Here is a 27,800-nt window from a genome sequence, read left to right on the forward strand (position 1 = left end):
GGAGACAGGCAAATCGAAAGGTGAGGGAAGATGGCATTCTGGCCCTGGAAATCGAGGTTGCTGTCCTCCAAGCCACACCTGACTCTGGAGATAAACCGGTGGTGGTGGTGGTGGTGGTGGTCATGTCCTGGATGACGAATATGATGCTGAGTCTCTGATGCTGTTCAAGGCCTGCCTAGTTGTCACCCAAAAAATTAAGACTCAGCAATGGAAGGTTCCACAGGGACAGCTGCAGCCCTCCCACCCCCACCCCCCAGGTGGTGGAGCCTTCAGTATTCTGCCTGTATACTCAGGTGGAAATACTGGATCTGGAGTCTACAGTTAGGCAGAAGGCCTCTGAATCCATTGCAGCTTGGCTGCTCCAACTATGGGATGTAAGGGTGGATGCACCCGTCATATGGCAGGACACCCGCCCTTGTAGACTGGATTCTGGTGGGAGCCCACATGGTATGGCTTAATGCCTGGGGCCATCAGCAGGTGGCAGATGTACGCTGAACTACAGCAGGTGTTGCAAAAGTTGGGAATGTGGAATACTGGGACGTAAGGGCCAGATAAAGAAGTTTTTATTGCAGGGATGGACTTGGGCTGCAGACTGTTCCCTTTGCCCTGTCTGGCCTCCTGGTGGTGATTCTAGCCACCCATTGGATAGCCTATTGCTATGATTACCTGTATCATTGCTTATCTGGGGGAGGCAGAAAAGGTGCACACTCAGAAGGCGGAGTGGGCCACAACTAGAGAAGAAAGAAGGCAAAGAACCAATCAGGGTCACTTGAACCCAGATGTGGGTCGATTTTCTGGCAGCAGAGACAGACGGGGAAAAATTAGCCGGGAAGGCTAATTTGATTTATGGCAACAATGAAAACTGCAATGATAGTTTCAGCCATCAAGGAAGCCCAGTTTGAGTACAGCATCCAAGTGGAGGCTGAACAGGATGGTAACAGGGTTTTCTTTCCTTTTTATTTATTTTTTTTGTATGTGAAAGATTTATTTATTTATTTGAAAAACAGAATTACAGAGAGAGAGCGAGAGCAAGAGCGAGATCTTCTGTCTACTGGTTTACTCCCCAAATGCTGCAATGGCTAGAGCTGGACCTATCCAAAGCTAGGAACCAGGAGCTTCTTCCAGGTCTCCCACTTGGGTGCAGGGGCCCAGGGACTTCCTTTCCCAGGTGTATTAACAGAGAGCTGGATTGGAAGTGGAGCAGCAGGGACTCTAACCAGGTCCACGTGGGTGCACACCACACTGATCCGAAGCCAGGAGCCAGGTGCTTCTCCTGCTCTCCCATGCAGGTGCAGGGCCCAAGGACCTGGGCCATCCTTCACTGCCTTCCTGGGCCACAGCAGAGAGCTGGACTGGAAGAGGAGCAACCGGGACTAGAACCCCGGGTGCCAGCGCCACAGGCGGAGGATTAGCCTATTGAGCTGCGGCACCGGCCTTTTTTTTTTTTTCTTAAAGATTTATTTATTTATTTATTTATTTGAAAGGCAGAGTTGGAGAGAGCGAGAGTTTACAGGATTTCTAAGTGACCCTGAGCCGTCTGAAGTGACTAACAACTGGACTTCTCAGTTCAGTTATGGGCAAGGCCCAGGTACCTTCTTGGCTGAGACTTGTGGGCACCAGAGACCTCATGTAGAATTGGCTATTCACTGACTCACTTCTAATAGCCATCAGGTGCTGGCATTAGTTGACACAGGGGCCGATGAACATTATACTGCGATCCTTAGAGGTTTGTGGGTCTCCCGGTAGTCATAGATAATTATGGGGGTTGTGCTATCCAGATAAAAGTAGTAAACCTGCCTCTGAGAATCAGGTGTCTACTACTTTGAGAATGCACTGTGTATGTATCCCCTGTACCTGAGCACCTACTGGTATTGATGCTCTCCAGGGCTTATGGCTAAAAACTGCAATAAGGGAGTTCTGCCTGTGAGTACCTGTGGTTAAAGTTACACTGAGGGGCTGGCGCTGTGGTGTAGCAGTGCCGGCATCCCATATGGGCACCGGTTTGAGTCCTAGTTGCTTCACTTCTGATCCAGCTCTCTGCTGTGGCCTGGGAGAGCAGTGGAAGATGGCCCAAGTCCTTGGGCCCCTTCACCCACGTGGGAGATCTGGAAGAGGCTCCTGGCTCCTGGCTTCAGATTGGTGCACCTCTGGGCATTGCAGCCATCTGGGGAGTGAACCATTGGATGGAAGTCCTCTCTCTTTCTCACTTCTCTAACTCTGCCTTTCAAATAAATAAAATAAAGCTTTTAAAAATAAAAAAGTTGCACCGAGGGGGCACCCTGCCCACCCGCTGTACAGCTGTCGACGCCTAATCAGGTGATGAACACCACTCAGTATAAACTACCAAAGGGTCATGAGGAAATTACTGGAAGATTCGGGGAACCGGAGAAGGTAGGCATCATTAGGCCTGTTTAATTCACTAGTATGGCCTATAAGAAAGCCAGATGGGACATGGCAGATGATGGTGGAATACCAAAAGTTTAATAAAATTGTATCTCTCTTGCATGTAGCGATTCCATTCATAGGCAGTATTATGGAATGTCTCAGCCGTGAACTTGGAACCTATCATTATTGTTTTAGATTTGGCCAATGCCTTCTTGTCTATTCAAATAACCTCCTGAGAGTCAAGACCAGCTAATTTTCACATGGGACGACTGGAAACAGATCCCGACTGTTCTTCTACAAGGTCATCTACATTACCCCACCTTGTGTAGATTTGGCACAATGGCCAGTACCCCTGACAATGTGTATGTACCACCATGTCAGTGATGTGATGAACCTGTGACTTTTAGAGTTGGAAGCAGCCATACTTACTTTGCTGAACCATTTAAAGATGGGTGGCTGGGCAGTTAATGAGTCAGGGACCAGGACTGTGTCAAATTCTCGGGAGCTGTCTGGTTGGGTAAGGTGAAGGTCATTCCTGAGACTGTGATAAACAAAACTCAGCCCTTTCCCACCCCGATGGCAGGAGTAAAGCAGTTGTAGGAGTTTATAGGATTTTTGGGATATCGGAGATACTGTCCCACGAGTGGCACAAATTCTGAGACCCTTGTACTGCTTGGTGAAGAAGGGCATCAGTTGGGAATGGGGTGAGCAAGAGCAAGCAGCCTTCACAGTGGCTACGCAAAATGTGTGAGCTGCCCAGGCCCTCAGTATGTTTCATCCAACCTACCCGTGTGACTTTAACATGCATGTCACTGCAGAAGGATTTGGTTGGGGCCTTTGGCAGTGGTAAAACAGGCTGAGGTAGACCACTGGGGTTTTGGTCCCAGTTATGGAAAGGAGCAGAGATTTGGTATCCCTTGGTCAAAAAACAGCGCTATGTGGTATGTGCTGCTTTGATGACTACTGCAAGGATAACGGGCACCACCCCTGTTATTTTGTGCGCCTTTTACCCTCTCGTTGGCTAACTAAGAGACTGGGCAGTGTAACCACATGGTAGAACAGCACAAATGCTCACACTGGCGACACGGGGAGTCTTCCCGCAACAGCAGGGAGTTCTAAATGCAAGCCTATTGTGGGCTGAATTAGAAGGACCTTGGGGCTGGTGACTTAGTTAACTGACAGCACTCTCCCTGAGGCCCCTTGAGCTATGGAACCAGTACCCAGTCCATTACTGGCCTGGTCTGGCCCACATCTGCTGATCTCTGCAGTTGCCTGGTCCATGGATGGATCTAGCAGAGGACACCCTGCACAGTAGATCGTGGTCCCTTTCCAGCCTTCCATGAAATGATTTGATGAGAGTCAGGTAATCAACAAAGTAGTCAGCAGGCTGGCTGGTTGCTGTCAGTGAGCACCGCCTGCGATTTGCAGGACCAGCTGGGCTGTCTCTCAGACCCTAACTGGATATTGTTTAGAAGCGTAAAAAATTGGACGGTCATGCACCAACATTTATGGGGCCAACCATGTGGTAAGACCTGTGGGAGATGGAACACAAGGAGAAAATCACTGTATACCCTATGACAGGTCACACGCCCCTTGGCTATCCAGGGGATGATGAAACTGATACCCTAGCTAAGGTGCATTGATTACCCTAGCTAAGGTGCATTGATTGGAAAAGGCCCCAGAAAGTCATATTTCTCAGTGGTTACATCAGTGGTTGCTATATGCAGAACAAAAAGACTATGTGGGCTACCTGCCAGTAGGGTTCTAAATGCTTGCAAAAGCTGTACCATCTGTTTCCAGGAGCATCTCCACCAAGTACCAATGGCCACTAGAACCGTGATACAGTGGCCACTGGAACTGTGAATGTCCCTTGAAAGGTGGCAAGTGGAATTTTGGACCTTTGCCCCAGTCTGATGGGTACAAGTATGCTGTTACCTGTGTAGATGCTGCTGTGGGACTGCTTTTTGCAGTTCCCATTAGGTGGCCATCCTGCATGCCTTGGAAAGATTATCTGCCATCTACGGAAGACCACAGGTTATTGAGAGTGACTCATTTTACAGGGTTAGGAGTGCAAAGTTGGGGTAAACATCTAGGTAGGCATTGATTGGAAACTGTGTGCACCATACCATCTCCAAGAAACCAGCATGATTGAATGATAGAATTACTGAAGCATGGCCTCAGAAAGGAAACTAACTCAGGCTACCTGGTGGGATGGACTGTGGCCTGTGTAATGGTTATTAAATGACCGGCCCTGGGCAGCAGCACTAGCCCCTGTGGAGGCTTTGCTGCATTATTCAGCAGTACCCATTCAACTTTTGGTGCAAACCACTGACCTCCTGCTGAAGCCAGGTTTTGGAAAACAAAGCAGTATGTTGTTACCTATCCCGTGGCTTGTGAGACCGGGAGTGTGCATGTGACACCTGAAAGTGGCTATGGAAAATATGAAAAGCTAACTGCAAGGCCTGATTTGCCTTGCAGTTGCCATAGGGAGCAGGAATAAAATGTGACCTGGGTGTGACACCATGGGTAATGGCCACTAGGCCCCCTGTGGTCCAGGTACATTACCCATGCAAAGAAGGGGCCATTACTTTGCTTATTGGCACATTTGTCTGAACATTATAGCTATTACTATCTTCTTCAGTATCCCTACATGTTAAAGATTATCTGTCAAAACCTGTGCCCCACAAAGTCTGATGTAAGAGGCTGGATGACTGCTTTTGCCAACTGTAGCATTGTCCCAAGTCGTCTCTCGCTTGTATCCTACACAGTAGTTGAGATTTACCATTGTTGGTGTGGCTTACTTCTTTGTCTTATTGTCCTTAGCTTGGTGGCTGTGCACACCCTGGCTGACGGCACACATGGGCACCCAGCTGCCTATCAGGTCTACAGCTGGACTGCTTTGGAAAGTGGCTGGAGCCACTGACAAAAACTGGACTTGGTTGAAAGGATGAAATTCTTCTGACCCATTGTGGAACTATACCTGGATAGAAGAGAAGTAGCCTGGACACTAACTGGCACTTTGATATAGGATGCTGTGTTGCAAATGGCTTCTGTTGCCCCACAATGCTGGCCATCTTCCAATTTGCTTTGCTTTCACTGTTCTTTAGTCTGCTCCTATGATCATACTTTTGACTATTTTTTATTGCATCTGTGAAATCTCCATTTCTTCTTCATCTCACTTTCCTTCTAAGCTCACTCATTCTAGAACTTTTTTTTTTAAACAATTTTATTTATTTATTTGAATTGCAGAGTTACAGAGAGAGAGAGAGAGAGGTCTTCATGATATTTCAATTACCCATTGCTGTATAACACAAAACTGTAAAACTCAGGGGCTTAACTCAAAAGGAATCATTTACTTTGCTCAAAAATTTGAAATTCTGGCAAGCTTTCTAGGGACAGCTTATATTTGTCCCATGTGTTCAGCTGGGATGGATCAACAAGGGGTAGAAGGTGTTCTTTTAAAATGATTCACTTGCATGCCTAGGAAGCTGGTGCTGGCTTTTGGCTGGGTGTTCAGCTGGAGCTGTGAACCAGGAGCCTTGGTTGCTCTCCATGGGCTCTCGGACTTCCTTACAGTACGGTAGCTGGGCTCTAAGAGCCAGCATCCCCAGATAGAACTGGCGAAGTTATACCACTATTTTAGACTTTGGCTTGGAAGGCAATGTAATATTATTTATACTGAGCTGCAAGGGGTGGAAACATCAAATCCATTTATTGATGAGAAGCATATGAGAGTCACATTGCAAAAGGAACATATGGCATGGGAGATATTGTCATACCATTTGGGAAAATATGAATGCATCTGCTGTTCTTGGCTTGTTCTTATAGGGGGTGGGGATTAGTATCAAGTTGGATCTCAGACTATCTGAGAATAAGATACAGATCACAAGAGCATCCCCTAGTAAATGGGCCTCAGTCTCTCAATAATTACCTCCTTTTCTTCTGCTTTTTCCTTTTCTGTCTGTGCTCCTCAGGAGCAAATCTGTAGTTGGCATTAGGTTGCCCATACAACATCCGTTCCCTGCCTGCAACAGCCTCTTCCGTCACATGGCCCGTAAACTTCAAGGACATTGATTCTCCTCACCTGTGTTAGCTTCCTGTTATTACAACTAAAACCCCCGTGAAAAGCTGCTTAGGAAGAAGAAGGTTTATTTTAGCTCACAGTTTGTGAGGGTCACTCCAAGATTAGGTGGCCCCATCAGTCTGATGTCTGGTGAGGGTGTTGGAGCAGATGTGGAGGGATGATCACATGGTGAGCCGGAAAAGCAGAGAGAGGAGAGAGAGAGAGAGAGAGAGAGAGAGAACACTCTGTGCCCACATATATAAGGTCTCTCCTTATGAAGTCATCATGATTTGATAATAGAGTTTCCAACCTAACAACCTAATCATTTCCCAGGGCCCCGCCTTCAAGCATCATACTTGAATTAAGTTCCATTTGCATAGGAGTTTAGCACATGGGTCTTTGGAGGGGGAAACACAAACTGTCATCCAAACCATCACACCATCCCTGGGGTTGGACCCTGACATTAGGGCACCACTGTATTAAACTCAGGCTGAAGCTTGATTTACCTCTGAGTGTCTAGTGGTAGGAACCAATATATTTCATGCTGAATTGAGACTTGTTACTTAAACGTAAAGCACCTGAAACAGTAGAAGAGGCTTCTCTCTCTCTCTTTTGATAAGATGGCCTAGGTTTGATTCTTAACTTTACCAATTATTAATTGGATGACTTTGATTAAGTTTTAAAATTTCTGTTCCTCAGTTTTCTTTCTAATAATATTTCAGATGTATGAGATTCAGAGTGGGAGGAAGTGATTGTGAAAGGGAAAAGTAGGAAAAGAAAGTTACAAAAGGTGTCCTCCGATCAATTTTAGGGAAGAATACATAGGGAGGGCAAGGATCTATCTGCAAGTGGATTTCTTCATACCATTCATGTCCCCATGTCCCTTGGGAAGCCTTTTGTGGACTCTAAGAATTTCACACACTCAGCTTAAAAACTGCTACATTGTATGTTCAATTCAACTTAGATAAATTTAACTTTTAAAAGATTTATTTTTTATTTGAAAGGTAGGATTAGAGAGGGAGGGAGACAGAGAGATCGTCCATTTGCTGATTCTCTCCCCAAATGGCCACAACAACCAAGGCTGGGTCAGGCCGAAGCCAGGAGCCAGGAGCTTCTTCCAGGTTTCCCACGTGCATGCAGGGGCCCAAGAACTCAGGCCATCTTCCACTGTTTTTCCCAGGTGTATTGGTAGGGCGCTGGATTGGAAATGGATCAGCTGATACTTGAACCAGTATGGGATGTTGGCACCGTAGGTGGCAGCTCTACCTGCTACACCAAAGCACCAGCTCCCCAAAATGTCATTTAAAAAAAAAAAATACTTGCTTCTTGACATTAGCCAGCTTTTTCCTAGGGGAATGTCAAGAGTGGTCACCTAAGGGGGTGTACATTAGGCCATTTGATCAGCAGATATTTGCTTACCATCTACTATGTGCTAGTAAAAAACATCCCGTTGCTTAACTACTTATAGCTGTGACTCTGAAGCTGCCTCTAGCCCAAACTTTTCTCCTGAGTTCTCTGAGCATTTGTCTATTTGGGTGTCTAACAAACACATTAAGGAGGTAAAAAGACTAGATGAAACTAATTTTAACTATATTTTCTGTAAACCAATCTATTCAAAATATAATCATTTCAACATAGGCTTATAAACTAATAGTAAGTCTTTAAAATTGGACATCTATTTTATACTTCTAGCACATCTCAATTTGGACTAGCCATATTTGAAGTACTCAGGGTAGCCAATAGCTGCCGTATTGGACAATGCAGGTCTAGAATATGAAGAGTCTTCAAAATATTCATGGAAAATAGGTATTGTGTGGGAAAAAAACTTATACATGGATTTCAAAATTTTCTTACACAAAAATTAAATTTGAACTGATTTGTTATATCTCAGCAGGATCTAGTTTGAAGTACTAAGAAGGACAAGACTTCGATTTGAGGGTCTTGCATTGTGGTGCAGTAGTTTAAGCCATTGCCTACACTGCTGGCATTCTATATCGGAGAACCAGTTTGTCCTGGATGCTCTACTTCAGATCCAGCTTCCTGCTAATGAGCCTGGGAAAGCAGTGGAAGATGGCCCGAGTACTTGGGCACCTGTTACCCATGTGGAAGACCTGGATGAAGTTCCTGGCTCCTAGCTTTGGCCTGGCCTAATCCTGGCCATTTAAGCCATTTGGGGACTGAAGCAGCAGATGAAAGATCTCTGCTTCTCTCCCTCTTTCTCCATCTCTCTCTGTAACTCTGCTTTTAAACAAACAAACAAAATTAAAAAAAAAAAAAGACTTAGATTTGAAAGAGCCCCTATTGGAACAACATGAATTATGTTAAAATGGAAGCAAGAATAAACATCAAATTTATGGTAAGGCTTGGGTAGAAGAATGACGAAATTATTGATGCTTTATGAAAAGTTGATGGGGACAGTGCCCCTAAAGAAATGAACAGTTTTCAAATGGATAGCTCATTGTAAGAAGGGATGAAGGGCCTGTGACACAGTGGATTGAAGCGCTGTTTGTGATGCTGGCGTCCCATATTGGTGTGCCCGTTCAAGACCTGCTTTGCTTCCAATTCACCTTCCTGCTCATGAACCTGGGAAAGCAGTGGAAGATAACTCACCAAGTACTTGGGCCTCTGCCATCCATGTGAGAATGGAGTTCCTGGTTCCTGGCTTTGGCCTAGCCCAGACCTGGCTGCTGTGGCCGTTAGGAGGAATGATACAGTGGATGGAAGATCTCTCTTTGCCTTTCCCTCTTTGTCACTCTGCCTTTCAGATATTTAAATACATAAATCAACAAGACAAGGTGTGAGGCCTGCAGCAGCAGACTGCTCGCACCAGTTTGCAGGCAAAGGCTTCACCGTGTTTGTGCTCTGTGTGAAGGGAACAGCTGGTTAACAGCGGGAGCACGGGCTAGCCACTTAGATTAGTTCCATACACTCAGTTCTGACTGAGAGATTAAGGCGGTGCACACTTTCCCAGTGGGTTCCAAACTGGATGCACCCAGATCAACTGAAGACAAAAGCACAACTTGCTTTTTTTTTTTTTTTTGAACATGTAAAACATGTTTTCTTGCCCTTTAAAGGGTTCAGGGTTTGGTTTTAAATCAGGCAGCACACCGTTCATCAGTCTGTCTCTCCTACCATGTCAGACTGGCTTCAACCAGCAGCGCTTCATTAAATCCAAAAAAACTTCTTTCAGTTTTGAAGGAAAAAAAAGACAGTTTTGAGAACAATTAACCTTAGTCTGTAATTTAAAAGAAAATGATGGCTAATATTTCATGTTGCTTTATACACTCTTCTACTCACACAGACCAGGAATGTTAGTTTTCCTAACCTACCAAGTACTGATACTGATGGATAGACACCCCCCCACACACACACATACAACACATACACACATACCCTCTCCCCAAACAACAGAATTTATAGCATGGCAAAGGGGAAATTTTTGTTATGTTATTGATCAAAACCCTTGATGGCTGGCACCGAGGCTCACCAGGCTAATCCTCTGCCTGCAGCGCCGGCACACCGGGTTCTAGTCCCGGTCAGGGCGCCGGATTCTGTCCCGGTTGCCCCTCTTCCAGGCCAGCTCTCTGCTATGGCCCGGGAGTGCAGTGGAGGATGGCCCAAGTGCTTGGGCCCTGCACCCCATGGGAGACCAGAAGCACCTGGCTCCTGGCTTCGGATCAGCGCGGTGCGCCGGGCAGTGCGCCGGCCGCGGCGGCCATTGGAGGGTGAACCAACGGCAAAGGAAGACCTTTCTCTCTGTCTCTCTCTCTCTCACTGTCCACTCTGCCTGTCAAAAAACAAAACAAACAAACAAAACAAAAAACCTTGGTGTCAATAGTCTATCTGAACTTAGACGGTATGCTTTTTTAATCTTGAGTTTGTTAATGGCATCTATTTATCATGTTCTGAAATAAAGAACTTTAGATAGTACCATCATTTTTTCCTCAAAGTTCTTGAAAGAATTTCAAAAAACATGATTTTGTTTTGTTTTCTGGGATGGATGGGGATAGAATTTAGATTTTCATTTAGCTAAAAATCAAAACAACTCTGATAATAGGAAATAGTTCACATAGCCAGCCAACATCTGAGGTATCATCAGTGTGAGACAAGGTCCCGTTCCATTCCTACTGGCCGAGCCGATGCTATGGCTCTGCACAGGAAGTTCCAGCAGGACAAGGTGACTCCAAGCGTGTATGCAGAGCCTTAGCAGCAGGGCGTTAATAAGCATGTAGAATCTCAATGCAAAGAGTACAGGAACACCTGAGGTGCCCTTCCACCTGCTTCATCAGTGCCGCCCAGTCACAGCTGCCTTCCACAACGGAGCAGAGAAACAGCCTGTCTAGATCAGCATACTGAACCCAGCAAAAAATCTGCACAAATGATTGTATATACAATTTCGCAAACAACACAGGCCGTCTGCTACTCACTGAGCTGCTTGGTTGTGGGGAGCAACTCGGACTAGACTGTTACTAGAATTAAGACTTATTCTATGCATCTGCTCTCCCACAATATGGCGCTGGGAGAGGAGGAAACAGCTTCTACACAGCTGCCTCCAGTTCAACCAACAAGCTGCAGGACCTGCTCCTGATTGGAGGAGAGCAGCGTACTCGGCGTGTGGGTAGCAGAGTTGGGATTGGCGGAAGAGGACTATAAAGGAGGAGAGAGACAACATGCACCAGGAACATCTATCTGAAGGAACACCTGAGCAGCCCCCGAGAGAGCTGAGCCGGCCGGCAGTGTGCCGCTCCCCCGCGGAAGTGGGGAAGGTGGCAGGGGGAACCGCCCTTCCACGGAGGTGGAAGGGTCGGTAGCCAACCCGGGAAGAACCAGCAGCAAACCTGGGGAGGGCCGAGCAGACAAAAGAACAGCGCAGGGTCCTGTGTTGTTCCTCCGCGAAGAGGGGGAGCGACATAATGGTGCCGTGACTCGGATATGAAGCCTAGGCAGGGTTTAGTGTCGTTCCTCTGCGAAGAGGGGGAGCGACACTTGGTGTCTCTTATGGCCTGTGGACACATACTCACTAAGTGTTGCTGGCTTTGAAAACCTAGTAAAGTAACAATGCAATCAGTACATATAGGTGGCAATTTGGAAAAACACCTACCACAGGTGTTTCTCAAGCCTAAAATACTGTGGATTTAGAGTACAAGTAATCCTAAAATAAGATTTAAACTACTACTATTCTCTGACATCATTATACAGAAGTTCAGAGGAGAGCTACAGTCACAGTTCTACAGGGCGCAGAAACTGCTAACTCAGCCTGGGTGCCATCTTTACCAACAGCCTTGAGTCTCCCTTCAGAAAACTAGTTCTGGGGATGCCCACTTAGGTTCATTTGTTGGGAAAGAGAAGAACTCGATTCTCAGCTAAGTTCTTTGAGAGATTTCTCTTAAATGCCATTTCTGCACTAATTTACCAAAACAAAAATCCAAACAATATGTCTTGGCTATTTTGCCTACCACCACTGAAAAGCAGAACTTTCAATACAAGTATTAGACAATTGAATTCATGATCCTGGAATATTGCTTGCACTATAACAGGGACCTGGGCCAGCTAGATATGCTGCATAAAGTGTCTACAAAGTTATTAAGTAAGTATAGTTAATCGTTGTATCTGAATGCAAACAGTGCTGTTCAATTCAATTTTAATGTCTGGGAAAGATGAAGAGTTTACAAAACTAGATCCCTCCAGCAGAGGGCACACTTAAACCACAAATCATGATTTTAAAATTTTTTTTTTTTTTTTTATGATTTCATGAAAAGTTTTTATGCTTTACTTCTTTCAAGATTTAATTGCCAATCTGTATTTTTTTTTTAAAGATTTATTTAGTTATTTGAATGGTAAAGTGACACATTTGGAGATACACAGAGAAAGAGATCTTCCATCCATTGGTTTACTCCCCAGGTGACCACAATGGCTGAGGCTGGGCCAGGCCAAAGCTAAGAGTCTGGAACTTCATTCAGGTCTCCCACGTGGGTGGCAGGGGCCCAAGTACTCTGGCCATCTTCTGCTGCCTTCCCAGGCACATCAATAGGGAGCTGGATCAGAAGCAGAGCAGTTGGGACTTGAACCACTCTGATATGGATACTGGCATTGCAGGCAGTGGCTTATTCCAATGCACCACAACACTGACCCTGCCAATTTGTATTTTAAAAAAATATTTTATTTATTTTAAAATCACATGGAGTCTATCATTGGATCAATACTTTTTTTTAAAGATTGATTTTATTTATTTGACAGACAGGGTTACAGAGAGAGGTAGAGCCAGTGAGAGAAGGAGGTCTTCTATCCCCTGGTTCACTCCCCAAATAGCCACAACAGCCAGAGCCAAGCTGATCCAAAGCCAGGAGCCAGGAGCTTCTTCTGGGTCTCCCACGCAGGTGCAGGGGCCCAAGGACTTGAGCCATCTTCTACTGCTTTCCTAGGCCCTAGCAGAGAGCTGGATTGGAAATGGAGCAGCTGGGGCTTGAACTGGCACCCATATGGGATGCTGGCACCACAGGCTGTCCGCTACACCACCGCGCCAGCCCCAGACAGACTGGTATTTTTTAAAATATATATTTATTTGAAAGGTAGAGTGACAGAAGCAGAGGAAAAAAGTTGTTCCAGTCAATTGGTACATTCCTTCAATGTCCACAACAACCAGAGGTGGACCAGACGGAAGCCAAGAGATCAGACCTCTGTTGGGATCTCCCGCGTGGGTGGCAGGGACTCAGGTTCTTGGGCCATCATCTGCTGTGTCCTGGGCATAGCAGGAAGAAAGAAGCAGAGTATCTGAGACTTGAACCAGGTACTCCCATATGGCCTGCAAGTGTCCCAAGCAGTGGCCTAAGGTGCTACTACAATGCTTGTTCCTCACTAAGCAATTTTTAGGGACTTATTGTTGGACATACTTGTCTGGAGTTCCTGACTGCTCAGCAAGGTTTGCAGAAGAGGAGTTGCTTGCACTCACTGATTTTGCTGGATCTTGGGGCCAGGAGGATGTGGTTTCTCTGAGGGCTAGTTATCTTTGCTGAGTCCCCTCAGCCCAGCCAGCAAGTTCACAGAAGCAGTTTCTGAGGTGAACCCACAGGGTATTGAACAAATAAAAAGTATTCATTTATTACTTCTGCAGTTACTTATCTAGGGATTAGCGGCAGGCGCTGCCTCCCTGTTGGGACAGCACAATCCAGCAGGTGTCACAGTCAGCTCCTCCCATGTCCAGTCTGCTTTAAAACCTCCGTAAGTCTGGCCCAGGGCCCCTTCTGAATGTCTGGGGCCAGATGGCCTCTTTCAGTGATCTTCAGGATACTTTACTGATGGGGTTTCTACAATTAAAACTTGGTTCCCTTGATTTAAATGTCAACAGGACAGAGAGGATTTTTTTCAGCTTTTTAATGTACTGACTTCCATAAATAACAATTTTTTTTAAAAATTTATTTGACAGATAAACAGAGAGAGAAAGGTCTTCCTTCTGTTGGCTCACCCCCCAAATGGCTGCTACGGCTGGCGCTGCGCTGATCCAAATCCAGGAGCCAGGTGCTTTCTCCCAGTCTACCATGCAGGTGCAGGGGCCCAAGCACTTGGGCCATCCTCCACTGCCCTCCCAGGCCACAGCAGAGAGCTGGACTGAAAGAGGAGCAACTGGGACAAGAACCTGGCGCCCATATGGGATGCCGGTGCCACAGGCGGAGGATTAACCAAGTGAGCCATGGCACCGGCCCCCCATAAATACAACTTTAAGATATCCCTCTAACATGACAGCATGCTAACTCTCTCCCCACTCCAGAGGGAGATGTCAGTCATTTGTGAGATGCCACTCTGGACTCATTGCAGAGGTTAGGGGTGGGGAATGGGAAAGTAGAAGGGACTCGGAACGATGGTTAGGAACTGATATCTGTCCCCAAGTGAGGGGTTTTGTGATCGTGATTGTGATGTTACATTTTTAAAAAAAAATCTCATTTTTTAAAAAAAGGCAGAGAACTACCTTTTATGAATTATTTACCATCTCTTTAAAAGAAGAGTATGGGCTGGCGCCGCGGCTCACTAGGCTAATCCTCCGCCTAGCGGCGCTGGCACACTGGGTTCTAGTCCCGGTCGGGGCACGGGATTCTGTCCCGGTTGCCCCTCTTCCAGGCCAGCCCTCTGCTGTGGCCAGGGAGTGCAGTGGAGGATGGCCCAGGTGCTTGGGCCCTGCACCCCATGGGAGACCAGGATAAGTACCTGGCTCCTGGCTTCGGATCAGCGTGGTGCGCCAGCCGCAGCGTGCCAGCCGCGGCGGCCATTGGAGGGTGAACCAACGGCAAAGGAAGACCTTTCTCTCTGTCTCTCTCTCACTGTCCACTCTGCCTGTCAAAAAAAAAAATGTTTCTGAATTTATATATGAATAAAATATTTTCAGACAGATGAAATGAGCAGCCCGTCCCACCCCACAACCCCTCCTCTGTGACCACACATATTCTGGAGGAAGAAAGACAGGTACACAATTTTGTGTGAATGCATGGTAGAGGCAAGGGGAAAAGGAGAAGCCCTGAGTTTGTTTCAAAACCTGTCAGCTCTTGGGGCTGGTGTTGTGGTGCAATGAGTTAAGCTGTTTCCTGCAACACCAGCATCCCGTGTGAATGCTGGCTCAAGTCCTGGCTGCTCTACTGCCAATCCAGCTCCCTGATAATGTGCCTAGGAAAGCAGCAGAAGATGGCCCAAGTGCCTGGGCACCTGCCACCCACATGGAAGGCCCAGATGAAGTTCCAGGCTCCTGACTGAAGTCTGGCTGAGCCCTGGCTGTTGTAGCCTTTTGGGGACTGAACCAGTGGCTGGAAGGTGGATCTCTCTCTCTCTCTCCACCCCTCCCTCCCTCTCCCTCTCTCTAACTCTGCCTTTCAAATAAATAAATAAATCTTTTTAAAAAAGAAAAAGGAAACGTATCAGTTCTGGTGCAACAGGGATGCCTACTTGCACACACACTATTATTATACCAACATGGAATTCATCTTCTGAGAAAGAGAACATTTTATGATTGCAGACTTCCAAGGAGAAGAAGCAAGTACTGTCAATGTCCAAATTAGTCGCTGTTCAGAAAGGGGTTTGGGAATTCATAGAGTCAGGGTAAATGGGGTGTAGCTGAACTAAGGGACTAAACTAAGACCCAACGAAGAGACTGAACATGACAGGTGCAGAGGAAAGGGATGGGAAAGTCCTTTGAGCATGCGCCTTTTTTTTTTTTTTTTTGACAGGCAGAGTGGACAGTGAGAGAGACAGAGAGAAAGGTCTTCCTTTTGCCGTTGGTTCACCCTCCAATGCCAGTGCATCGCGCTGATCCGAAGCCAGGAGCCAGGTACTTATCCTGGTCTCCCATGGGGTACAGGGCCCACGCACTTGGGCCATCCTCCACTGCACTCCCTGGCCACAGCAGAGAGCTGGACTGGAAGAGGGGCAACCAGGACAGAATCCATTGCACTTGGGCGTTTCTGCAACAGCTGAGGCCCCTACAAGCATTTGGTAATCAATTTTATCTCTGCATTCTTGGAGCACTTTTTATATTACTGCTTAGGCCCATAGCGTATTTTACCATGTTTATCTCAGTATCTAAAATGATAGGATGCGATTTCTTTAGTGTCTTGCATCTGTTTTTGTGTGTCCACTCAGAGTTATAATAGATGGTTGTTACATTGCTGTTTATATTGGAACTATTGTTCTATCAAGTTCTCTCTCCTAGTGATTTTCACCAAAATGCATTTGGTTTAACCTCTTCCATTCAGTTTGGTATAATGTCAGTTTTCCTCTGTTTTTGTCTTTCTCTGTCATCACACTGAACTCAAGTGGAATAAAGGAATATTTCAAAGTTTTTTTCTTTGTCCAGGTTTTTTCTTCTAATGGAGATAACAGTGACCAGTGGAATGGTTCAAAATAATGTTGATGACGTGTTATATGATCTAATGAGTGCCTATTTTGTGCCAGACAATGTTCAAAGCAGTTTACATATATTCATTTAATTTATTTTCATGGTAGTCCTATGGCATATATGAATTTATTATTTTATTAAAATTTATTTATGTGAAAGATATATGTATATATATGTATGTGTGTGTATATATATGTGTGTATATATATATATATATATATATATGAAAGAGAGAGAGAGAGATTGAGAGCACATTCCCATCTGTTAGTTCTCCCCCCAAATGCCAGAAATGGCCTGGTGTCAGAGCAAGGAACCAGGAACTCAAGCCAAGGCTCATGCGGGTATCTGGGACCCAGCTCCCTGGGCCATCATTGCTACCTTCCAGGGTCTGCATTAGCAGAAATGCTTTAATCAGGATCTTGAGCTGGAACTTGACCCCAGTACTCTGATATGGACTGTGTGAGTGTGTCTTAATTAGCGTCTCACACATTAGGCCAAACACCTGCCTCTGTATCTCATTTTAGTTGAGGGAATACAAGACATAGCAGTAACTTGTCAGAAGTTACACACAGAAAGATTGCAAATTTGGGGTTTAAACCTAGTGGTCTCCACTTACTGCATTATCTTGCTCTTTGCAAGACAGGTTGGGGACCAGCATTGTGGCACAGGGGGTTAAGCCACTGCCTGCAATCCCATATGAGTGCTGTTTGAGTCCCAGCTGCTCCACTTTTGATCCAGCTCCCTGCTAATGGCCAGGGAAAGCAACAGAGGATGGCCCATATGCTTGGGCCCCTGCATCCCTGTGGGAGACCTGGAAGGAGTTTGAGGCTCCTGGCTATGATCTGGCCCAGCCCCAGCTGTTGTGGCCATTTCGGGACTAAATTAGAGAGTGGAAGATTTTTTTCTCTGTCTCTACCTCTTTCTCTGTAACTGTGCTTTTCAAATAAATAAACAAATCTTTAAAAAAAAGGAAGGAAGGAAGGAAGGAGAGAGAGAGAGAGAGAAAGAGAGAAAGAAAGAAAAGGTTGTTGTGGAAAGGAATGGAAGCAACCATCCTAGAGAAACCTGTATTTGTCCTCAATATCCAGAACATCTTTCAGATTAGAATATTTGAGAGATATGGGGACTGAGATTTGGGAAGCAGAGCCAAAAGGAAGTGGAGGACTGTGTGAGTGTTTTGTGAAATTTTAAGCATGAGGAAGCCAATCAGAATAATTAAGTCATTGTGTTTTTTGTCCTTGATTGTTTGTAAATTTTTATTAAGAGAGCTAGCTAAATAATAAAATCCTGATTAGTGAATCAGCATCCATCTTGTAGGGTTGTTTGCATATTTTGCTTCTGTTTATGATAAAGACTAAATTCATAGCTTTATGATTTTTAGTTTCACTAAACAGAAAAACAGCCAGTGATTCATTTTCTGTGCTGTCCTGTTGGCATGTTGCCAAATGCTGTTCACTGTTAATATATAAAATCTCATGCGGTCTTATATTGTTCCATAGTAAAAGATGAACAATGGGTTTACTTGTGCAAAAAGTGAACATTTCAATTCTGCTGGTTCCATATGTCCTTGATTAGCATTCCAGTCAACTTAACTTGACTTCTGCAGAATAGGTTTTTGGGAAAAATAGTTTTCTGATCTGTGGAGTTTGGAAATACATAAAGAAATAAACAAGTTCTGATATTCTGTAAACAGACCTCAGCTTTCTTAAACATTCATAATAAAGCTGAACTCCAGTATGGCACTAGTTTTGAGACTTCAGCATACATAGGAATCATGGACACAGCTTATTAAAATGCTGGGTTCTAGGCCCCATCCTCAGAGCCCAGCCTCTGTTCCCGTCGTGGTTGATGTAGATGCCCTCGGCGTGCCAGAATCAGATGGAAGAGGAGATGTGGAGTGGAGAGTCCAGAAACCCAGTACCCTGGGGATCCAGGCACGGAAGTGTCAGGGAGCAGATGGGCTTTTCAGGGAGCTGCGGAAAGTCTGGCCTCCAGGCAAGAGAAGACTTGAGCTCTTCCGGCGGGTCCCACATGGGACCCGCTGTTGCTGGCTCTTGAAGTAATGGATGAGTGTTTGAATTCAACTTGCGACAGTGGTGAGGACCAGTGATCTCCTGTGCAGCCACGTGGTCTGCAGATGGCTGAGGTTCACCGTGGGCAGCTGGGATGGGGCTGGGCTGGGAGGCGGAGCTGGAGAGGGAGGGGGATCGCAGCCATAACCATTTTGCCATTGTCTGAAAGGGTGGGTTCCTGGCCTGCAGGAACACAGAGTTGTTACGAAAGGGGAAATTGCATTATGCAGGATCCAATTAGGAAAAATTGTCCTCTTTTGGGAGTGGGAACTGCTGAGTCTAAGACAAAGGCCCCAGGCCTGGGTCTGCTAACTCTTGGCCTGCAGGGGTGGGAAGAACCACCCTGCAGAAGTCAAAGGGTGGGATTATTTGGTTCCTTAAATACAGGAGCAGGAAAGAAGCCAGCAGCAGTGATTCCTGTGTAGGAGAAGAGCCAAAGAAAATGTTTCCACCCCCAGTATGCACACACTAGACCTCACTGGAGACCGGGAGAGGGAACTGAGACATGCCTAAGGAGCAGGCCTGGCAGTCTCTGTGTCCTGTAACCTTCCTGCCTGCCTCCTATGGAGAAGTCTGTAGGGATTCTGTGTCTCTCTCCAGTACTTTTAACTAGAACTTTCTTTTAGGGGACCTTATAGAGGAAAATGAGACTAGAGTGGCTTTCTGAGTTCCATAACACATGTTTTAAATGTTATCTTAGGTCCAGGAAGGCATTTGTTTCTCTTCTATGCATACTGTGTCAGTTTTTCAAATCTGTATACCCTGGAGATATACATACAAATGCATTGTTCAGAGTTCTTATTTGCACAGTAGATTTTTTTGTTTTAATTTATTTTATCTGAAAGGCAGAATGACAGAGAGAGAGAGGGCTGGACAGGGTTCACTCCATAAATGGGTGCAATAGCTGGGGCTGGGCCACACCGAAGCCCAAGCCAGGAACTCCATCCTGGTCTCTCACTGAGTGCTAGGGGCCTAACGTCATTTTCTGCTGCTTTCCAAGGTGGATCCGAAGTGGAGCAGCTGGGACGTTTAAGTTAAACCCTGGTTTAACAGGGTTTGGATATGGGATGGTGGCATCACAGGCTGTGGCTTCACCTGCTGAGCCCCAGTGCTGGCCTCTGAATGCACAATAGCTTTTGATGACTGGTTTTCTCAACTACTTTTAGGTTGAGTCTGGGAAATATTCTACCTTTAAAAAAATGAGTCCTTGCGGTTCTAGTCCCGGTCGGGGCGCCGGGTTCTGTCCCGGTTGCCCCTCTGCTGTGGCCAGGGAGTGCAGTGGAGGATGGCCCAAGTGCTTGGGCCCTGCACCCCATGGGAGACCAGGAGAAGCACCTGGCTCCTGCCATCGGATCAGTGCGGTGTGCCGGCCGCAGTGCGCTGGCCGCGGCGGCCATTGGAGGGTGAACCAACGGCAAAGGAAGACCTTTCTCTCTGTCTCTCTCTCTCACTGTCCACTCTGCCTGTCAAAAAAAAAAAAAAAGAGTCCTTGGTTTTAAAAGGGTAGAAACCCTAGAGCCAAAGCATCACAACCATTTCTTCATTTGGGTATAAAGAGCTTGCTCATCATATAATGCACAGCACTGTCCAGTGACTCTTTTTTGTGCCTTATTTGATAGACGTTTTAGAGAGGGGCAAGGTAAACAAACTGTGCCTTGATTTGACTTTAGAAAAATATTAATACTGAATAAATACAGAGGGGTTTGTGAAAAGCAGATCTACTTAAAACCTGGCGTGTTGTTTGACTTTGTAATCATATGAGAAGTCTGTGTCCTGCTCAGTAAGAACATTACATTCAGAAGCAGTGACTCTTTTCTCCGTTTTGCCCAGGCGCTGTTATGCGGTCTACTTGTCATGTGTCCCGAGGATCCACTGCAATATTTAGAGGAAATGATCATAGCTATAATGGAAAATGGTCTGGAAAATCTTCTTTGGTAGGTATTGTTTTGGTTTATAAGAGGGAAGTGTTTTCTTTTGAAGGCAAAGCATTCATTGTACAGTGGTTGTAATGAGGTTTTGCCAATGAAGGTTTTCAGTACCCACATTGCTACAGAATCCATCCACAGGCTATTTTAGGCCCAGAGGTTTAAACAGGAATAATTTGTCCACTGGTTTTCAACTTGGAAAATACAGTGTACCTCATCAGTGACCTGTGTTCACAGGACAGTTTATTTCAGGTTGGGGATAAAGAAAGGCGTGGCCTTCTTGAAGGGTACAGCAGTATCTCGGATGTCGAGGGTGGGAGGGGGAGGCAGAGGCATGGTTTGAAGAATCCTCCAGGTGACTTTGTTCTGCTTCTGCCGGAGGGATGTGTCTCTGCCCCCCTCTCCCTTCTCCACCCACAAGAACCAGTATATAATTATGGAGCTGGGTACTGGACGTGAAGTTACTTTTTGACCTTGTTTTATGATTTTATTCAAGGGACATGTGCATTGATCTATCAATGAGACCAAAACTCCAAAGATTATCCAAAACTTACTTGGAACAACTTTTTGGACTGGATGATCAGCTGGTAATTATTAGTAACCAAGCATTTCTAAAATATGTATGTTAAATTTTGATGGAAGTTTCCCACATGGATTTTGGATTTGATGGGAGATATAAGGTCTGATTGTTTTTGGAATTGGGGGCACCTAGAAAAGTGAAGGGACATCACACACTCACACACACATGCACTTACACACAGCCACACTCACAGGCACACTCACAGTAACCTCCCCAAATTTCCAAGAAGCACTGCTCTTGCTCCTAAGATCTTTCCCCTTTCTTTTTCTCATGATTTTTTGTAATGGTAAAACAGCTCTATGGAAACTTTTTTATTTTTATGTTTTTTAGGGCTGTATTTGTTTGTTTGAAAGTCAGAATTACGGGGGGGTGGACAGAGAGAGGATCTTCCATTTGCTGGTTCACTTCTCAAATGGTCACAATGCTTGGGGCTGGGTCAGGCTGAAATCAGGAGGCAGGAACTCCTTCCTGGTCTCTGACGTGGGTGACAGGGGCCCAGATTCTTGGGCCATTATCTGCTGCTTTCTCAGGTGTATTAGCAGGGAGCAGGATCAGACATGGTCTCGAACCAGCCCTCATATGGGATGCCAGTGTTGCAGGGAACAGCTCAATCTGCTGTGCTACAATGCCAATCCTTATGGACACTTCAAAGGAGAGGATTTTCTTTCCTTTCCAATCAGCTTCCTGTGTGTTCTGTCTCCCTCCATTCTCTTTGGCATCTGCCTACTTGGGTTAAGGGTTAAGAGAATGATGCCCATAAAGACGGGGCTAAAACATGAACAAGATCAAACATAAAAGCTGGCCCTGATTGTTTCTGAAAGGAGCAACCAGCTCCAGCTGCTGGTTTGGATCCTGTAGAGAGGACATGGAAGTAAGTCAAGACATGGAAACTTCTAGAACAAAAACTATGTCTCTAAGAAAAGCTAACATAGCCACCGGCATGCAAGGTGAGCAGCATTAGCACAAACAGGATGTGAGTGTGATCTTTCTGCATTCCAGGGCTGCTGTCAGGGTAAGCCCAGCAGGCTTGAGTGCTGTTGGTGAAGCTGGGGATTGTGAAGTGCACTCAGGGCCGCGTTCAAAGTGGGTGCTGAGAACCAGAAACAATTTGTAGCCGGCAACGCGGCTCACTAGGCTAATCCTCCGCCTAGCGGCGCCGGTACACCGGGTTCTAGTCCCGGTCGGGGCGCCGGATTCTGTCCCGGTTGCCCCTCTTCCAGGCCAGCTCTCTGCTGTGGCCAGGGAGTGCAGTGGAGGATGGCCCAGGTGCTTGGGCCCTGCACCCCATGGGAGACCAGGAAAAGCACCTGGCTCCTGGCTCCTGCCATCGGATCAGCGCGGTGCGCTGGCCGCAGCGCGCCTGCCGCGGCGGCCATTGGAGGGTGAACCAACGGCAAAAGGAAAACCTTTCTCTCTGTCTCTCTCTCTCACTGTCCACTCTGCCTGTCAAAAATAAAAAAAAAAAAAAAAAAAAAAAGAAACAATTTGTAGCACCTGCGTAGACGGACAGGTAGAGAGTAACACCGGGTCCCCGTCCATGGTCTGTGACAGAGGAGCAGAGGGATGGGCCGATTCTGCCAAGCCTGGAGTGGTTAGGAGGCAGCACTGAACTAGGCAGAACCCCCATGTCCAAGTCCAAGTTGGTCTGCATCATGGTGTGTGGGATAGTCGCTGTGATCTGCTATGGACTGTGGATATCTGCAACCAGGTTCTTGGAGATGTTTGGGGTCAACCTCAGGGGCTAAGGGGGAGTCCTAGGGGATGGGATTCTGGATCCTCTCTCATCTCCACCCCTACACTCTTGGAATAGTTTTTTTTTTTTTTTTCAGTATATTCAGAATACAGCTTGAGAACCATTGGTAAAAGATGCTAAAATGTTTGCAGACCACTGTTGTAGAGGGGTATGTCAGTATTTTCACAAGAATCTCAACATAAAATCAAGTTGTGTCCAACATCTAGCTGGAGGTCTTCTATGTGGGTGCAGGGTCCCAAGGACTTGGGCCATCTTCTACTGCTTTCCCAGGCCATAGCAGAGAGCTGGACCTTGTTGATGTGCTTGGGATTGAGTCCCAGCTACTTCCTATACAGCTTCTTACAAATGCACATGGGAGGCAACAGAAGATGTCCAAGTACTTAAGTTCTTGCCACCTATGTGGGAGAACCGGTTAGAGTTCCTACCTCCTGGTTTTGGCCTGGCCCAGCCCTGATTGTTGTAGCCATTTGGGTAGTGAATGTGGATGGAAGATCTCTCTCTTTCTCTCTCTCCCTCTCTCTCTATCACTCTGCCTTTCAAATAAATAAACAAACTTAAAAAAAAACTAGCCATAATACCATCACCTTTAGACAATTAGTTTTTTTAAAAAGAGGAATTCTTGGAACTATTTTGTGACCTTGAAAATATAAAGGATAAAATGTTGGAAGCTGCTCCCAACTTTTAAAGGAGTTTAACAGTTTGCTAAAACATAGAAAAACATTCCCGCTTCTTATTGTAAGTTGGAAAACATAGAAATTAAATGTGAGTTTGCAGCAACAATTGAGGAAAATGCCTAAAGCTAGACAGGAATGTGAATCTCCAGTTACCATATGGTTGCTGGTTAGGAGGAATTGACTTGATCTAGATTAATGCAATTATGCTTCATCTGAGAGGAAAATAAAAGGTTTTTTTTCCTTCCAAGAAGTAAAATGCTTTAGTCCTCAGTGTTTCTGATTTTTTAAATATAGTGCTCTAAATAAATATTAGCTTTACTTTTTTTAACTTTCCTTTCCCATACAATTTCCTATTTAACTTCCAGTAATAGAGTTTTTAATGTTTCAGTGAAAAAAAATTAACATTTGCCAGAGAGACAGAGAACATCCATTCACTGCCTCTCCCCTCAAATATCTGCTGTAGCTGGGGTGGAAGCCAGGAGCCGGAAGGCAGTCCAGTCTCCCATGTTGGTGCAGGAACCAGTCATCGGAGCCATCAACACGGCTTCCCGTGGAGTGCTTAGCCCTCTGATCCAGCATCCCGGGCCATCCCAGTCAGCGTCCTGGCTGCTAGGCTGGACGCCTGCTCCTAAAAACATTTTAAACGTTATGAACAACTATGATTTTCCATGGACTACTAAGATTGCTTTGCGAGGTTTTACCATCTCACATACATAGTCCTGTATGGTGAGGGCTGTCTCTGTATTTCTATTTATAAAATATAAAAGTCTCAGGGAAGAGTAAATACAAGAAGCAGTAAGCCAAATAGTTACCAAAAAAGTAGGAATTGTTCCCCTAACCATGAAGGGAAAGACCGTTTAATTGTGTGAAAGGGTCAGTGATGTAAGGCGAGAACTAACTTGACTGATTTGATTCTCATTTCTTAGGAAATGAAATCTCCAGATGGACCTACTAATTGTGAAAGGAGACATGTATAACATTTAAAAATCCTTTTATTATGGAAAACTTTAAACATAACACAAAAGTACATCCAGCTTGAACAATGATCAGCATTTTGCCAATCTTGTTAATTTGTTCTGTTTCCTCCTTTACGGTTGGAGTATTAGGAAGCAAATCCAAAAATTGTATTATTTTACTGTTAAATACTTCAGTGTGCATCTCTAAGAGGAAATGGCGTTTTTGGAAAAAATAAACACAGTGCCATTGTCTTCCATAATGAAAACCAGTAATTCCTGAATATCATCTAGTACTGATTATATCCAGATACATATTCCATATTTGAGTTTCCCAAATTGCCTAAAAATGTCCTTTTATGTATGACTCTGTTCAAACCAGAATGCATATAGTGTTTGCCATATTGCCTTTGGTTGTCGTCTAATGTCTCTTGTAATAGACAACATTTCTCCTGTGTTTTTTTTTTTTTTTTTTTCCCATGCCGGTTCTTTATTGAAGGAAACAGACCTGTTTTTCTGTAAAATGTCCCACATTCTTGTTGTTTCCTCTGGTGTAATCTTACTCTGTTTCCTGCATTTCCTGGAGGCTGGGACTTAGAGCAAGAAGCTTGATTCCATTCAGGTTCTTTCTTTCTTTCTTTCTTTTTTTTTTTTTTTTTAACTTTTATTTAGTAGATATAAATTTCCAAAGTACAATTTATGGATTACAATGGCTTCCCCCCCCATAACTTCCCTCCCACCCGCAACCCTCCCATCTCCCACTCCCTCTCCCATTCCACTCGCATCAAGATTCATTTTCAATTATCTTTATATACAGAAGATCAATTTAGTATATATTAAGTAAAGATTTCATCAGTTTGCCCCCACACAGAACACAAAGTGCCAAATACTGTTTGAGCACTAGTCATATCATTAATTCATATTGAACTACACATTAAGGACAGAGATCCTACATGGGGAGTAAGTGCACAGTGACTCCTGTTGTTGACTTAACAAATTGACACTCTTGTTTAAGGCATCAGCAATCTCCCCAGGCTCTAGTCATGAGTTGACAAGGCCATGGGAGCCCCCTGAGCTCACCAACTTTGATCTTATTTTGACAAGGCCATAGTCAAAGTGGAAGTTCTCTCCTCCCTTCAGAGAAAGGTACCTCCTTCTTTGATGGCCCATTCTTTCCACTGGGATCTCACTCACAGAGATCTTTCGTTTAGGTTTTTTTTTTTTTTTTTTTTTTTTTTTTTTTTTTTTTGCCAGAGTGTCTTGGCTTTCCATGCCTAAAATACTCTCATGGGCTCTTCAGCCAGATCTGAATGCCTTAAGGGCTGATTCCGAGGCCAGGGTGCTGTTTAGGACAACTGCCATTCTATGAGTCTGCTGTGTATCCCACTTCCCATGTTGGATCATTCTCTCCCTTTTTTATTCTATCAGTTAGTATTATCAGACACTAGTCTTGTTTATGTGATCCCTTTGACTGTTAGACCTATCATTATGGTCTATTGTGACCTGAAATTGATCACTTGGACTAGTGAGATGGCATTGGTATGTGCAATCTTGATGGGATTATATTGGAATCCCCTGGCACATTTCTAACTCCATCACTTGGGGCAAGTCCGATTGAGCATGTCCCAAATTGTATATCCCCTCCCTCTCTTATTCCCACTCTTATATTTAATTGAGATCACTTTCAGTTACCCCCTTTCTTCTTTTGCTGCCAAGAATACTGCATGGGGCTGTGGAGTTCTTCCTAGTGCATCACATCAGGAAGTACACATGGTCTGGTTGACCCACTTTCAGTGAACCTTGGATCATTAGACGTCTATAGGACATGTATAGACATTTACATAATTGCTCACTAGTTGAATCCTAGAGGAGTTTTAGGATCCTACGATGGTTTCAGAATGACTGTACTCCAGAACCACTAAGGGTAAGGACACCAAATGCAGTTTAAGAAAATTGTGTGATTCTTTTTTATCTTCAAGATGTACATATCCTATCAGGTATTTGCAGCAAAAGTGATAATTTTTTTGTTACCTAAAATAAGTGCTTATATTATTTGATGACTGTCTATATTTCTCTTTAATATAATTATGTTTTTGCAATTATGTAACATTACAAAGCAATATAATGAATACTGAGGTGATTATTATTTATTTATTTTTGAAAGATGTATTTATTTATTTGAAAGAGAGAGACAGACAGACAGATAGAGAGGACTTCCATCTGCCAGTTCACTCCCCAAATAACCACAGTGACTGGGGCTCGGCCAGGCTAAAGCCAGGAGCTGGGAGCTTCCTCCAGGTCTGCCACATGGGTGCAGGGGCCTAACCACTTGGGCCGTCTTCTGCTGCCTTGCCAGGCATATTAGCAGGGAGCTGGATTGGAAGTAGAACAGCCAGGACTTGAACCTGCACCCATATGGGATGCTGGCTCTGCAGACGGTGGCTTAATCAGCTGTGCCACTCAGGGCCCCAGAGTATTATTTCTTTCTCTGTCTCACTCATGTCCCTGTAACATCCTTTCCTTCCTCTCAGTAACCAGCTGTAAAAAAAAAAAAAAAAATTAGTGAAGAATGAGTTAAACAATTTATGTTTTTTCTCAGCATCATCATAATTTGTATTTAATTCCTAATCCAAATGAGAATATTCAAATGTCATTGAGCACAAATGATATAGCCTACTAGGCCTCTCTTATGTGCCTGATATATGTCTGTGACTAACATGTGTTTAACAGGATCTATTAACTTACCAAAGCGTTACAGCTGTGTGCCTTAGAAAAGCAGAATTCAGAAATCCTGGCAGTTGGTGTAGATTTGAACCCAACTTCTCTATACAAACAAGTTGAGATGACTACGTTTGTGTAGCTGTATGGTAAATAGAGTGGCAATAAAATGAGAGATAAACACCACTAGCATTTTTTTTAGGATTTATTTATTTATTTAAAAGTCAGAGTTACACAGAGAGAGAAGGAGAGGCAGAGAGAGAGGTCTTCCACATGATAGTTCACTCCCTAATTGGCTGCAACAACCGGAACTGTGCTGATCTGAAGCCAGGAGCCTCCTCTGGGTCTCTCACGTGGGTGCAGGGGCCCAAGGACTTGGGCCATCTTCCACTGCCTTCCCAGACCATAGCAGAGAGCTGGATCAGAAGTGGAGCAGCCGGGTCTTGAACTGGTGCCCATATGTGATGCTGGCACTTCAGGCCAGGATGTTAACCCGCTGTACGACAGCGCCGGCCTCCACCATTAGCATTTAATAGTAGCTATATGCCTACAGACTGACTTCAAAAAGTTTGTGGGAAAATGGAATTACAAGATAAATTTAGAGTGAGCGTCTGGTCTTATGGGACTTCCCTATTCTGTATCAGAGTGTCTGGGTTTGAGTCCTGGTTCTGCTCCCAATTCCAGCGTTCTGCTGGTATGCAGCTTCGGAAGCAGCAGGTGGATGGCTGAGGTAGTTGGTCCCTGCCACCCACGTTGGAAATATAGATTGGGTTCCTGGGTCCTGGCTTCAGCCTGGCCTC

The 27,800-nt window shown here is 45.1% G+C and overlaps 1 protein-coding gene across 7 annotated transcripts in view; it reads left to right on the forward strand.

Annotated features, from left to right (window-relative positions):
- Positions 1-27,800, forward strand: part of FBXL13 (F-box and leucine rich repeat protein 13) — a 252,385-nt gene that overhangs the window by 1,232 nt on the left and 223,353 nt on the right. For 4 of the 7 annotated variants that reach the window (XM_051848859.2, XM_051848864.2, XM_008258313.4 and 1 more), the window contains exons 2-3: positions 20,228-20,331; positions 20,819-20,909. In XM_051848859.2, the coding sequence (XP_051704819.2) occupies positions 20,228-20,331; positions 20,819-20,909 (195 nt within the window). Of the gene's footprint in view, positions 1-20,227; positions 20,332-20,818; positions 20,910-27,800 lie in introns of those variants that run through there. The other 3 variants (XM_051848861.2, XM_051848860.2, XM_051848862.2) reach the window with 2 other exon arrangements.

The sequence above is a fragment of the Oryctolagus cuniculus genome, chromosome 3 (genome assembly GCF_964237555.1).
Source record: "Oryctolagus cuniculus chromosome 3, mOryCun1.1, whole genome shotgun sequence".
NCBI lineage: Eukaryota > Metazoa > Chordata > Mammalia > Lagomorpha > Leporidae > Oryctolagus > Oryctolagus cuniculus.